Below are 15086 nucleotides of genomic sequence, written 5' to 3' on the forward strand. Positions count from 1 at the left end.
TGACAAAGGGGAGTGGACGCTGCGTGGCCCTGACAAAGGGGAGTGGACGCTGCGTGGCCAAAGGGAGTGGACGCTGTGTGGCCCTGACAAAGGGGAGTGGACGTTGTGTGGTCCAGACAAAGGGAGTGGACGCTGCGTGGTCCAGACAAAGGGAGTGGACGCTGCGTGGTCCAGACAAAGGGGAGTGGACGCTGCGTGGTCCAGACAAAGGGAGTGGACGCTGCGTGGTCCAGACAAAGGGAGTGGATGCTGCGTGGTCCAGACAAAGGGAGTGGATGCTGCGTGGCCCAGACAAAGGGAGTGGACGCTGTGTGGTCCAGACAAAGGGAGTGGATGCTGCGTGGCCAAAGGGAGTGGACGCTGTGTGGCCCTGACAAAGGGGAGTGGACGCTGTGTGGTCCAGACAAAGGGAGTGGATGCTGCGTGGCCAAAGGGAGTGGACGCTGTGTGGCCCTGACAAAGGGGAGTGGACGTTGCGTGGTCCAGACAAAGGGAGTGGACGCTGCGTGGTCCAGACAAAGGGAGTGGATGCTGCGTGGTCCAGACAAAGGGAGTGGACGCTGCGTGGTCCAGACAAAGGGAGTGGACGCTGCGTGGTCCAGACAAAGGGGAGTGGACGCTGCGTGGTCCAGACAAAGGGAGTGGACGCTGCGTGGTCCAGACAAAGGGAGTGGATGCTGCGTGGCCCAGACAAAGGGAGTGGACGCTGTGTGGTCCAGACAAAGGGAGTGGACGCTGCGTGGTCCAGACAAAGGGAGTGGACGCTGCGTGGTCCAGACAAAGGGAGTGGACGCTGCGTGGTCCAGACAAAGGGAGTGGATGCTGCGTGGTCCAGACAAAGGGAGTGGATGCTGCGTGGCCCAGACAAAGGGGAGTGGACGCTGCGTGGTCCAGACAAAGGGGAGTGGACGCTGCGTGGTCCAGACAAAGGGAGTGGACGCTGCGTGGTCCAGACAAAGGGAGTGGACGCTGCGTGGTCCAGACAAAGGGGAGTGGACGCTGCGTGGTCCAGACAAAGGGAGTGGACGCTGCGTGGTCCAGACAAAGGGAGTGGATGCTGCGTGGCCCAGACAAAGGGAGTGGACGCTGTGTGGTCCAGACAAAGGGAGTGGACGCTGCGTGGTCCAGACAAAGGGAGTGGACGCTGCGTGGTCCAGACAAAGGGAGTGGACGCTGCGTGGTCCAGACAAAGGGAGTGGATGCTGCGTGGTCCAGACAAAGGGAGTGGATGCTGCGTGGCCCAGACAAAGGGGAGTGGACGCTGCGTGGTCCAGACAAAGGGGAGTGGACGCTGCGTGGTCCAGACAAAGGGGAGTGGACGCTGCGTGGTCCAGACAAAGGGGAGTGGATGCTGTGTGGTCCAGACAAAGGGAGTGGATGCTGTGTGGTCCAGACAAAGGGAGTGGATGCTGCGTGGCCCAGACAAAGGGAGTGGACGCTGTGTGGTCCAGACAAAGGGAGTGGACGCTGCGTGGTCCAGACAAAGGGAGTGGACGCTGTGTGGTCCAGACAAAGGGAGTGGACGCTGCGTGGTCCAGACAAAGGGAGTGGATGCTGCGTGGCCCAATGGGGAGTGGACGCTGCATGGTCCAGACAAAGGGAGTGGACGCTTGTGGCCCAACAAAGGTAGTGGACGGCGCGTCCCAGCCCAGGGCCCCTCTTCTCCTCCCCACACCGGAGCCGGCCCCTCTGCACGTCCCGACCGGCTGGTGCTGAGGGCAAAGGCAGGGCCGTGTGCCAGGGCCTGGCCCTCTGTCTGCCTCCCAGCCCGCTGCCCAGCTCTGGGCGGTGAAGCCGAGAAGGAAGGGGGATGCAGGAGAGCCCTCACCTGCAGCTGCTGGTCTAGGTCCGGGAAGAGCAGCGTGGGGTCCTCCGGAGGGGCGCCATCTGCAAGGGAAGATCAGACTTTCACTCTGGACCCTTTCTCCCCAGCGGCTGAGCCATCGGCACCGACGCCCGCTGGTCCATCCCTCTCGCTGGAGACGGACCGGACGCAGCGGACAGCAGCACTGAGGATCAACGCAGACAGAGGGTCCGAGCCAAGGTGGCCGAGACCAGCATTTTGCCAACATCTCTGGCTGTTCTGCAGTGAAGAAGGGCTCTGGCCCTGGCTGGATGCTCAGTGGTTAGTGTCAGCCAGGGTGGGGGAGAGGGGGTTCAGTTCCCGGTCAAGCACGCGTACCTGGGTGGCAGGTTTGATGCCAGGCCCGGAAAAGCAGCCAATCAATGTGTCTCTCTCATATCAATGGTTTTCTCTCTTCCCCTCCCTCCTTCCCTTTCACACTCTCTAAAAAAATCAATTGAAAAAATATCCTCTGATGAGGATTAACACAAAAGAACAGCTCAGCTGGTGCGGCTCCGTGGCTGAGCATCCACCTAGGAACCAGGAGGTCTCGGTTCGATTCCTGGTCAGGGCTCATGCCAGGACTGTGGGCTCCATCCCCAGGGGGGAGCGTGCAGGAGGCAGCTGACCAAGGATTCTCTCTCCTCAATGTTTTTATCTCCCCCCACCTCTCTCTCTCTCTCTCTCTCTCTCACTCTCTAAAAGAACAGAAAAATCAATAAAAACATTTCGGGGGGAAAAAGAATTCACTTTTATAGCCAAGTAAATAGAGATTCCCAGTGTGACCCAGAATCGTCGAAGCTCCGGCAGAAATCTACATCATGATTTAGTCACCGCACACACGAGCCCATGGATGTGACCACGCTGACCATCTTGCAGGCAAGCAACAGCTCAACCTCGAGTTGCTAGGGAAGCCTGATTAGTTGACGTAGAAATAAGGAGAGAATGGTATTTTACAAGCAAAATAAATGTAAGGCTTTGGTTTCAAAGGCGAATCAAGTTGCATTAATCCAAGCAGGAAGTGGCAGCGGCAACGAGAAAACCACAGACAGATGTGAGGAGGCCAGCCAGCCCCGGTGCCTCCCGGGCCATCTGCTGCCTTGGCCCCCGGCCGCCAGCAGCGCCAGGGCCTGGAGCCGCTCGCTGCGCCCCACGGGGACGTGCGGCCTGTTTACGTTCAAACAGTGGCTGTCTTCTCCAACCGGTTTTAAAAATAGGCGGACAGGCTAAAAGCGGAACGGTGAGTCACGGCCGGGCCAGCAGGGAAGAGGGAGGTGACTCAGCCCGGGGACACAGCTGTGCGGACGCTTGGCCGAGCTCGGGGAGACCTTGGCGGGCGGCGCTGGACCGGCTCCTGAGAGCGCGAGCCTGGTCGGCGATGCCGGAAGCCAAGGTGGCCTGTACAGTAGCGACGCCGGAGCCGCCCCCACCCCCGGCCGATGGCCCTTTTTTAAAAAGAAAACCAGCCCAGGTTTGTTTAGAATGTAACAGAATCGGGTGCAAGCACATTTGATTAAAATTTACTTATTTACCTGATTCTCATCATTGACGTTTCTCTCCCTCTCTCCCTCTCCCTTCCTCTCTGAAATCAATAAAAACATTTTTTTAAATTTTTTTATTTACCAAACATTCATTGAATGCCGCGACAAGGGCTCTAGGCTAAATCGGCAAATCGCTTTATCGTGTTTTAACGTATTGAGGAAAGAATTCCTAGGCTTCCTTTTCAAAAGGGTGCAGTGGGCTTGCTAGACATGCCGGCGGGGCGGGGTGGGGGGGGTGGGGGCGGGGGAGAACACCACTGAGGATGAAACTCGACGGAGAGACTTAAAGAGGAGTGTTTACAAGCAGATGGCCGCTGCCTGCAGAGCAGGCGTGATATGACCAAGTCAGCGGCACTTAAAATAGAGCTTGCTTGTTGCACCCGCCACGCCACGTTCCGCCCTGCGCCCAGGACTTTGTCTCAGCCCGCTGAGCAGCTGCCGGCTGTTCTGACCCTTTTTTAAAAAAATATATTTTATTGATTTTTACAGAGAGGAAGGGAGAGGGAGAGAGAGTTAGAAACATCGATTAGAGAGAAACATCGATCAGCTGCCTCCTGCACACCCCCTACTGGGGATGTGCCCGCAACCAAGGTAGGTGCCCTTGACCGGAATCGAACCCGGGACCCTTCAGTCCGCAGGCCGACGCTCTATCCACGGAGCCACACCGGTCAGGGCTGTTCTGTCCCTTAAACAACTGTCCTCGTTGCGTTCCTCCCTGAACCGAGTAAGTGGGGCCGCGGCGTCTGTCACCCGGATCCTGCGGCTCCGCAGTAACTGGACCCGCACGCTGGGAGGCGCCGAGCGGTGTCTGGACCAGCCTCTGGGTGCAGAGGCAGGGGTGTCCCGCCCGGGGCTCTCGCCGCGCCTCTGCCTTCCTCCCTCTGGTCCATGACCCCACGGCACACGCGCTCGGAGCCCCAGCAGTTCCCCCAACCCTGGGAACGGTGTCGTCGGCACCCTCAGCACAGAGAGCACCCTAACACCCCATTCACAAGCAGCTGAGCCTCGGCCAGGAGAGAGCCCGCTGATCGGGCAAATGTACTTCGCAGATAAAAACAAACCCCCCCGAGAAGTCCTCGCTGCTGTGTCCTCGTTTCCTGTTTTACATCCGAGGTGAAAACTCTGCCCAAACCGACCAGGTGTGCACAGCGTCTGCGCCCCTGTTCTGCACGACATCCCGGCCGGACTCCCCCCACGGGGTCCCCACCCCCGGCACAATCGGGGGCCAGGAAACCCAGTCCTCACGGAGGAGACCCCGGGGGAGCCGGCTCAGGGGACAGCCCACCTCCTTCCCTCCCAGCCAGGAGCCTGAGGGCCACCTGCTCCTCCCGCGGGGGCAGCCGCCCGGGGCCTCCCGCACGGGCCCTTCGGCCAGGGGGCCCAGACAGGTGACACGCTCCGCCACAGAGTCTGCAGACCCCACCACCTCTGACCAGGACAGGTGACACGCTCAGCCACAGAGTCTGCAGACCCCACCACCTCTGACCAGGAGCCCCCGCCCCAGGCCCTGCAGCTGGGCCCGAGCTGGTGTCCCGGAGACCGTCCTTCAGGGGCACACACACTCGCCGGATAAGCGAGTGAGGGCCCGGTGCGTGCCCAGGCTCACGCAAACACGTTCCTGGGGCCGTTCGCCTCTGAAGGCCCCGACCACAGCGCGTCACGCAGCGTGCCGTGGACAGGCCTTTCCGGTGGTGAATGTGGAGAATCGACGGGACCTCTCTGAGACACAGTTTTCTCCTCTGCTAAGTGGGCATGACCCTCCCTGTCTCAGGACCAGATACTAGTGAAGGAGTGCAGACATCCATCATTTACCCCACGGCTGGTGCCTAGGAGATAACCAGTAACAATAATAACAGTCAATGCTTAATGTCATCGAGTTTAGTTCCCATTCCCTTTCACCGTGAGTCGGACCAGAAGGGGTAATGGGGGGGGAGTGTCTGCGCCCGCGGCCCGCGGTGGGCTGACGTTACCCTTATTCCTCATCCCGGTAACAGAGAGAACAAGCCCTGCCTCCTCGGCTCCCCGGCCACTGAAGGGGCATTGCCCTGGTCCTGGGGTTCACTCTTTTCATTTAAATCTCAACGTGGAACCGTCTCCCTGGCACTCTCCTATCAGAGCAAACACTTTCTATAGGAAATATGGCCCCAAATTTCACTGATGCGCAAAAGAGCTTCGAGCAGTTTCGTTTTAAACCTAAATGGAGATGAATGTTTTATTTACAGAAATAAAATAAGTGCTGTAAGGCTGCCAACCCACGTTAATAATGTATCCAACGGCTTTTTTTAAAGGTCTGGAGACCTGGCTCCTCCGGAGAGCACCACACCGCTTTGAAACACATCAAAAGCCTTTTTAATCTGCTTCCTGCTCACTAAGCATTAGAGGCGTGAATTCCTTAATGCACACGGGGTTCCAGGTGCATGGAATCAAAGGCACAGACACAGATATAAACAGGCTCCCGGTATGGACAGAGATCGGGATACAGGAGAGACTCGGCATGACCCTTGGCAGACTGCCAGTTCTTCCTCATTAATATTAATGTTAACATCAACCGTCACGTGACCTCAGCCAGCACCTGGCACTATCAGGCCAACAAGGTCGAGGTCAAACAGACGGCGGCGTTCCCCACCGGAACCGGACCTGGCTGGAGGCGGTTTTCCGTTTCTTAGGAACGGTCCTCCGGTCGCCGTCATTGCTGCCATCGTTCTGTGACTTATCCATCTACCCTCTTGTAAGGATATTTTCACTAATTTAGCTTAGCACACACTTGCCCAGAATCACCTACTTCCAAAAGAGTCCCTTGGGAGTCGTTTACCATCAGATAAAATGCGCCCCCACCTCCCTCCTTTCTTCCTCTGACACCTCAGAACGGATCTTCCTCCGTCACTGCCCCCGCCACCTGTGCCCTGCTCCCAGCAGCATGCGTGCTTCTCTCTTACTTTTCTAAATGTTTGTACTGACGCCGGAGAGGAGGGGGGAGGGAGAGACGGAGAGAAGCATCGGTGATGAGGGAGGACCATGGACCGGCTCCTCCTGCACGCCCCACACCGGGGACGAGCCCGCAGCCCGGGCCTGTGCTCTGACGGGAATCGCACCGTCACCGCCTGGCTCACAGGTCGATGCTCAGCCCCGGAGCCCCGCCGGCCCGGCCAGGCTTCTCTTTCATGACGCGGCCCCACCTCCAAACGGGCTGAATCCCTTTCCAATGCTGTTTGTTGGCTGCCACTGGAGGCACGTTACTCCCTCCCTGCGCCCACGGCCCGTCTGTAAAATGGGTGCCACGTCCTGCCCGGTCGGAGAGGCAGGGGAACGGCAGGGCACTCCCCACACCCAGGCCTCGCCCCGGGGACGAGGGTTTCAGTGTTTATGGAACACGTCCTGCTCTTCCTGGCTCAGGTTTGCTTATGCTTTGTGTTTGGAGGGAAAGGGAAGACTGGTTAAAAGACGAAGAGGCCCCTCTTTCACCTGCTGCCCGACTGGCACCGTTCCTGCACTGCCTCCCAGTGCCCTCCCTGCCTCCGAGCCCCAGCGACGTCCACATCTCCCAGAGGCGCTGCACCTGCTCTGCATCACAGACCGCCCCAGCGCTCTCTGCCTTGAGACACCCCGAGGGCGAGTCATGCCGTGCCCTCTTCTGCCACCGCGCCCGCCTCGCCCGCCTCGCCCACCGCGCCCGCCTTGCCCACCTCGCCCACCGCGCCCGCCTCGCCCACCTGAGTCTGGGAGCATAGAAACGAGTAAAGGTCAGACCAGGGACAAGGGGCGCAGGGACACCACAGCCCCCAGCTGGCTAACTGGTCCCTAAATTATCACGGTCACTTGCACTGTGACTCTGTCTTGACGGCGAGTACACGTGTGAGAGGCAGGCAGGTCAGGGACAGCTGAGAACGTACTCTGTGAGAAGCACCCTGGCCACTGCCTCACCTGCACAGGGTTAAAGCGAGTCTTACAACTCTGTCAACCACCTCACACATCTCACCAAACACTGCAGTTCAGCAAAGTGTAGCGACTTAGGCTAAATCATCAAAATTGTGATGGAAAGGTGTCTAGAAGCTGTGCCTTGCTGACGCTAGAGCCTATGTTCTTAATCTCTATCCCAATTCATCTCAGAGAAATATGGAGGAGAAGAGGAGCAGGAGGAGGAGGAGGGGGAGGAGGAGGAGGGGGAGGGGAAGGAGGAGGAGAAAGAAGAGGAGGGGGAAGAGGAGGAGGGGGAGGGGGAGGAGGAAGAGGAGGAGGGGGAGAGGAAGGAAGAAGAGGAGGGGGAGGAGGAGGAGGAGGGGGAGGAAGAAGAGGAGGGGGAAGAGAAGGAGGGGGGGAGGGGGAGGAGGAAGAGGAGGAGGGGGAGAGGGAGGAAGAAGAGGAGGGGAAGGAGGAGGAGGAGGGAGAGGAGGGGGAGGAAGAAGAGGAGGGGAAGGAGGAGGAGGAGGGAGAGGAGGAGGAGGGGGAGGGGAAGGAGGAGGAGAAAGAAGAGGAGGGGGAAGAGGAGGAGGGGGAGGGGGAGGAGGAAGAGGAGGAGGGGGAGAGGAAGGAAGAAGAGGAGGGGGAAGAGAAGGAGGGGGAGGGAGAGGAGGGGGAGGAAGGGGAGGGGGAGGAGGAGGAGGGGGAGGAGGGGAAGGAAGAAGAGGAGGAGGAAGAGGAGGAGGGGAAGGAGGAGGGGGAGGGAAAGGAGGAGGAGGAAGGGGAGAGGGAGGAGGAAGAGGAGGAGGGGGAGGGGGAGGAGGAGGAGGAGGAGAAAGTAGAAAAACAGACCTCACACGGCTGAGGGAATGAGCCCCGTATTATGCTCCTAAGACATGGACAAGTCAGCATTCACAGGCAAAAAGGAGCCCTTTCCTCATGGACTGTTTATCCTCAACAATCAATTCGAGGCCATGAAGTTGCTCCCAAGGCCCACCTTGGCTGCCCCGTCCTGTGGAAGTGTGGGTGCTCCCCTGACCGCGGGCTGTGTCCGCACACGCACTGGAATCCAAAGGGCAGCCAGTGTGAGGAGGGCAGAGCGGCCCGCGTGCCGCACACCCCGACCCGGGAGCCCCAGGGGGCGCCCCCACTATGCGCACGCCAGGCCCTGCGCACGCCAAGTGCAGACGCCGCTTCCATCCGGGCACCTGTTTGAGGAAAGGAGGGCGAACGCCAGCTCCCGCCTGGTGCCGAGTCAGCAGGTGCCCCTTCCTAGAGACAGGAGCCGCGGGTCAGGGCCGTCGCGGGCCCAGCTCCCTGCGCGGCTTCGTTGGGGATGAACCTGTCCCTTTCGGCCATTCACGGTCACAGGAGCACCCGCGTGGGCACCGAGGGAAGGAGGGAGAGGTGACGGGGAGAGGACAGGTAGATGGATGGAAAGACAGAGGAACCAGCCCTCAAAAGACAGGTCTCGGTGGCCATGCTGTTTGCACATATGCTTACATATTATACATGTGTGTACACATGTACAGGTGTGTGCATACATGCACACCATATACACCACATACAAAGTGTCCCCCAGAATGTACACACACTTTCTCAGCTGATAGCTCAGTTTTGAGAATGAAGTGTATTTTAATAAACTGCCTTTAGAATTATTCCAAGTGTGTACCGTTTGGGGGACGCCCTATGGATGACATGCACAGATACGACACTGGCTGAGGCGACAGATGACGCACGTGGACATGCAAGCCTCCCTTGTCACCGCCGTGACACCCCGAGGTCCGGCCAAAGGGTGCGATTCCAGGTGTGAAGTGTCCCTGAGGGCGGCGTGACGCGGGCTCTGCACAGGCGGCCTCCTCACCCTCCCCCTGGAGAAGGCCCCGTGCCTGCCCACACAGCACCCGCCTCACCTGTCCATGCACCACCCCCCTCACCTGTCTACGCACCCCCCCTCCCCTGACCACATACCACCCCCCTCACCTGCCCACACAGCACCCGCCTCACCCCCCTCACCTGTCCATGCACCACCCCCCTCACCTGTCTACGCACCCCCCCTCACCTGTCCACATACCACCCCCCTCACCTGCCCACACAGCACCCGCCTCACCCCGCCTCACCTGTCCATGCACCACCCCCCTCACCTGTCTACGCACCCCCCCTCACCTGTCCACATACCACCCCCCTCACCTGCCCACACAGCACCTGCCTCACCTGCCCACACACCACCCGCCTCACCTGCCCACACAGCACCTGCCTCACCTGTCCATGCACCACCCCCCTCACCTGCCCACACACCACCTGCCTCACCTGTCCATGCACCACCCCCCTCACCTGTCTACGCACCCCCCCTCACCTGTCCACATACCACCCCCCTCACCTGCCCACACACCACCCGCCTCACCTGTCCATGCACCAACCCCCTCACCTGCCCACACAGCACCTGCCTCACCTGCCCACACACCACCCGCCTCACCTGCCCACACAGCACCTGCCTCACCTGTCCATGCACCACCCCCCTCACCTGCCCACACACCACCTGCCTCACCTGTCCATGCACCACCCCCCCTCACCTGTCTACGCACCCCCCCTCACCTGTCCACATACCACCCCCCTCACCTGTCCACACACCACCCGCCTCACCCCCCTCACCTGCCCACACACCACCCGCCTCACCCCGCCTCACCTGTCCATGCACCACCCCCCTCACCTGTCTACGCACCCCCCCTCACCTGTCCACATACCACCCCTCACCTGTCTACGCACCCCCCCTCACCTGTCTACGCACCCCCCCTCACCTGTCTACATACCACCCCCCTCACCTGTCCACACAGCACCCGCCTCACCCCCCTCACCTGCCCACACAGCACCCCCCTCACCTGTCTACACACCCCCCCTCACCTGTCTACACACCACCCCCCTCACCTGTCCACACAGCACCCGCCTCACCCCCCTCACCTGCCCACACAGCACCCGCCTCACCCCCCTCACCTGTCCATGCACCACCCCCCTCACCTGTCTACGCACCCCCCCTCACCTGTCTACACACCACCCCCCTCACCTGCCCACACAGCACCTGCCTCACCTGTCCACACACCATCCCCCTCACCTGCCCACATACCACCTGCCTCACCCCGCCTCACCTGCCCACACAGCACCAGCCTCACCTGTCCATGCACCACCCCCCTCACCTGTCTACGCACCCCCCTCACCTGTCCACATACCACCCCCCTCACCTGCCCACATACCACCTGCCTCACCCCGCCTCACCTGCCCACATAGCACCAGCCTCACCTGTCCACGCACCACCCGCCTCACCTGTCTACACACCACCCCCCCTCACCTGTCTACACACCACCCCCCCTCACCTGCCCACGCACCACCTGCCTCACACCCTCACCTCCCACCCATCACTCCACATGGGAAGTGAGGGGACCGCCCAGCAGCTCAGCGGCAAGAGACGCTGCTAGAGAGACAGCGTATTTTGACGCCCCCCGACCGCCAGCTCTCAACAAACTCGGCGACGACCTGCTTTGTCGGAAAGTTAGCCCACGACCCTCATAACAAAAGAAAGCTGACGTGGGGAAGGAAGAGGAGAGAATGGACTAAAATGACAAACAAATGAGAGACGGGGAAGGTCCCGCCTTTAGAGGCGTCAAGGAAGCCACCCAGCTGGGACCTGACAGAGGTCAGGAGGTCAAGGTCAGCCGGCAGCACCTGCAGGAGCCCGCCCTGAGGTCAAGGTCAGCCAGCACACTGCACAACCGCGGGGGCGCGCAGGGAGGGGGGCGCAGGGAGGGGGCGCAGGGAGGGGGCGCAGGGAGGGGGCGCAGGGAGGGGGGCGCAGGGAGGGGGCGCAGGGAGGGGGCGCAGGGAGGGGGCGCGTGCAGGGGCGCAGGGAGGGGGCGCAGGGAGGGGGCGCAGGGAGGGGGCGCAGGGAGGGGGCGCAGGGAGGGGGGCGCAGGGAGGGGGCGCAGCGAGGGGGGCGCAGCGAGGGGGGCGCAGGGAGGGGGCGCAGGGAGGGGGGCGCAGGGAGGGGGCGCAGGGAGGGGGCGCAGGGAGGGGGCGCAGCGAGGGGGGCGCAGCGAGGGGGGCGCAGGGAGGGGGCGCAGGGAGGGGGCGCAGGGAGGGGGCGCAGGGAGGGGGCGCAGGGACGGGGCGCAGGGAGGGGTCGCAGGGAGGGGTCGCAGGGAGGGGTCGCAGCGAGGGGGGCGCAGGGAGGGGGCGCAGGGAGGGGGCGCAGGGAGGGGGCGCAGGGAGGGGGCGCAGCGAGGGGGGCGCAGGGAGGGGGCGCAGGGAGGGGGGCGCAGGGAGGGGGGCGCAGGGAGGGGGCGCAGCGAGGGGGGCGCAGGGAGGGGGCGCAGGGAGGGGGCGCAGGGACGGGGCGCAGGGAGGGGTCGCAGGGAGGGGTCGCAGGGAGGGGGCGCAGGGAGGGGGGCGCAGGGAGGGGGCGCAGCGAGGGGGGCGCAGGGAGGGGGCGCAGGGAGGGGGCGCAGGGACGGGGCGCAGGGAGGGGGCGCAGGGAGGGGGCGCAGGGAGGGGGCGCAGGGAGGGGGCGCAGGGAGGGGGGCGCAGGGAGGGGGCGCAGGGAGGGGGGCGCAGGGAGGGGGGCGCAGGGAGGGGGCGCAGCGAGGGGGGCGCAGGGAGGGGGCGCAGGGAGGGGGCGCAGGGACGGGGCGCAGGGAGGGGTCGCAGGGAGGGGTCGCAGGGAGGGGTCGCAGCGAGGGGGGCGCAGGGAGGGGGCGCAGGGAGGGGGCGCAGGGAGGGGGCGCAGGGAGGGGGCGCAGCGAGGGGGGCGCAGGGAGGGGGCGCAGGGAGGGGGCGCAGGGAGGGGGCGCAGGGAGGGGGGCGCAGGGAGGGGGCGCAGGGAGGGGGCGCAGCGAGGGGGGCGCAGGGAGGGGGCGCAGGGAGGGGGGCGCAGGGAGGGGGCGCAGGGAGGGGGGCGCAGCGAGGGGGGCGCAGGGAGGGGGCGCAGGGAGGGGGCGCAGGGAGGGGGCGCAGCGAGGGGGGCGCAGGGAGGGGGCGCAGGGAGGGGGCGCAGGGAGGGGGGCGCAGGGAGGGGGCGCAGGGAGGGGGGCGCAGGGAGGGGGCGCAGGGAGGGGGGCGCAGCGAGGGGGGCGCAGGGAGGGGGCGCAGGGAGGGGGCGCAGGGAGGGGGCGCAGGGAGGGGGGCGCAGGGAGGGGGCGCAGGGAGGGGGCGCAGGGAGGGGGCGCAGGGAGGGGGGCGCACCTGAGGCCTGGCCGAGGCTGAAGGCGATGCGCACGGGCCGGTCCGCAGGAACCCTGGCGGTGCTGAGCATGTGGGCGCCGGAGCCTCGGCCTTCCCCCGGGTCTTCCAGCTGCAGGGACAAGAGGCGTCGTCACTCCGAGTCTGCAACCCGCGGGGCCTTGGCGGGGCAGGTGCGGGGGCGGGGGGGGGGGGGAGGGCGTGGGGAGGCGTCGCTCTCTTACTGTGAAGATGCCCCCAGTCCCTGGCCTTCCTTCCCTGCATCCAGTGTCCCCGGCCCCATTTAAAGTCCCTTTTTCTGACACAAAGATGTTGCTTTGGAAACATGCATCTGGAGTGAAATATACTGGACGGTGTCGCAGACTTTCACCCTGACCAGCACAACCTGGCCCCTCGGGGTCTGACAGCTCATTGTTAATCGAGGGGACGGAGAAGTCCTAGGGCACGGGGGGGGGGGGGGCGGGCAGCTGCGCACCCTTAGACGATGTGGTAACGTGGTTTCAAAACAAACTGTAATGATTGTCATTAGACTGGGCTCGCTTCCCGTGCTCGAAGGGCTACGGGGTGTGAATTACTGATCAGGTGGCAAAGGATAAGCACCAGGGAATCCTTTGAAAAAGAACAAGGACTGTTTTTAAAATATCCCATGGGTACACTACGAACCGTCTGTGCGTTAAACACCGGACGCCCTCCCTGTGAACCCGCCAGCATCGCTGAGGTTGCCTGTCTTACCTGCACGACACAAAACAGACACCCTGCAGACACCCTCCCGAGGCTCCGCCTCACCCATTCAATCACCATTTAATTCACAAACCAGAGCGGGCGAATGGGAAAATACCCTACAGACGAGATGGGCTCGGGCGGGCGCGTACCTTTGTTACAGTAAGACGATTCAGCCCAGATACGTCTAAACCAGGATGTGTGATCATTTTTGTTTGCTGGCACCAGGAAAAGATAGTGTTATAAATATCTTTTCTCCTTAAATACATATATTTAACGTCTCTATTTTTAGTCATGTTTCTCCTAAACCCTCTACTTTCCTTCCCATGTAGACAGCGAACCAAAAAACGCTGAAGGGTATTTTAAGGAAAATGTCTCCAAAGACGGCAAAATATAAATCATCGTCCGGCCATCCTCCGCGGGGTTGTGGGAACCACTTCGGCAGAGCATTTTCTCACAGGAAGGGCCCTGAGTCTTTCCCATAACTTTTCTCCACCTAAAAATAGTGCCCAGAACATTGGGTTTTGTTTTCACGATTATTTATAGAGCCAACGCGAAGGCATATATGTGTACGTGTGTACGAGACGTAATGTGCACGGAATCATCCCGCCCGGAATGTGGACAGAAAACGGGCTTTTTCCACCTTGTTCAGCTTTGGGGGCGGGGGCGGGGGGTGGGGGGAGAAACAGCGACTGCTTATCGCCAAGTTAGAACCACGTTTGGCCCATCCATTTCGCACTCCTGATGGCGAGGACTCCGGGGACACCCCACCCCGTCCTCTCAGTTAGAACAGGGGGGGGACACGGAACATCCAGCTTGGAGACAGGCTGGAAGAAACCGCGGTTTCTCTGCCCAGGAGTGTCTCCTCTTAGCCCCGTCTGCTCAGGATCCAGTGTCCTGTGGGCCACCTGCTCCTGGGAATAGAACAGACTCGTCTCCGATTTAACAGAACAAACTGCAAAACCCCCTGGACCTTGTGGCTAAAAGGAAAACGTCACGGTCCGCAAACCACGTTATCACAACGTCTGAGGATGCGCAGCGCGGCTCCCTCCCGGCCGGGGCTCCCGGCGCGCCCTGTACCAGGGAGCACGCCAGCGCTGTGCTTCCGGAGGTGGCAGGGAGGCGGCACACAGGCACCCCGGATTCTCCCCGCACGCACCACGGAGACATCTGTGCCTCCAGGGCGGCGGCCGCCAAGTCGGGACGCGGAATGGAGCACAGGGGCCAGAAGCAGATGTCTCCCCATCCCTCCTGGGCCGGCCGAGCGGGGCCAGGCGGCGTGCCCCGCCCGGTGAGCGGCGGGCACACCTGTTCCTTACCTCACTCGGCGGGGAGTGCGCCCTCGTGTAGTCCAGGGCAGCGCTGCGGGCCGCCGGCGCCTCTGTGCGCAGAGCCCTGCACCTGCCACGGCCACTGGCGGTCTGAACAGCAGTGACAGCTGCCTGCCGCTCCGCTACCTGCTGTCCCAGACCCGTGTCCCCGGGGCCCCCTGTTCCGCTCCCGCTGCCACCCCTCCTGCCCTCGCCTCCCCGACAGCCGGGATGTGGTCATGCTTCTAGAAAAAGCAGGGCGGGCGCAGCCCTCCTCCTGTCAGAGGCATTGATGAACAGCGACGGCGGAGGGGCCAAATGCTCTCATTAGTCCTGGCAAACCTAAAATACAGCAGGCTTGCATCACACGGCAGGAATGTCTTCAGCGTGACCCAATCGGGGCTGGCTGTGCCCGCGGACTGGCACACACCGCCTGACCCCAGTCGGCAGGAATGCCCTCGGGCAGCGCCAGGCACCCAGCCCACTCGCGGCCACGGGCCCACGCTCGGATGGCGACAGCCAGGAGCCCCGTTCAGGAAGCGAGGTTTG

General features: G+C 62.4%; 1 protein-coding gene across 1 annotated transcript in view; it reads right to left on the reverse strand.

The window, feature by feature from the left end:
- MAP3K7CL (MAP3K7 C-terminal like) overlaps positions 1-15086 on the reverse strand; it is a 62519-nt gene that overhangs the window by 17359 nt on the left and 30074 nt on the right. The window contains exons 1-3 of the mRNA XM_080655487.1: positions 14547-14711; positions 12511-12619; positions 1829-1887 (exon numbers count right to left, since the gene is read on the reverse strand). Of these exons, the coding sequence (XP_080511613.1) occupies positions 1829-1887; positions 12511-12580 (129 nt within the window). The 5' untranslated portion in view covers positions 12581-12619; positions 14547-14711. Of the gene's footprint in view, positions 1-1828; positions 1888-12510; positions 12620-14546 lie in introns of the transcript that reaches the window.

Source organism: Plecotus auritus, assembly GCF_963455305.1.
Source record: "Plecotus auritus genome assembly, chromosome: 2".
Lineage (NCBI taxonomy): Eukaryota > Metazoa > Chordata > Mammalia > Chiroptera > Vespertilionidae > Plecotus > Plecotus auritus.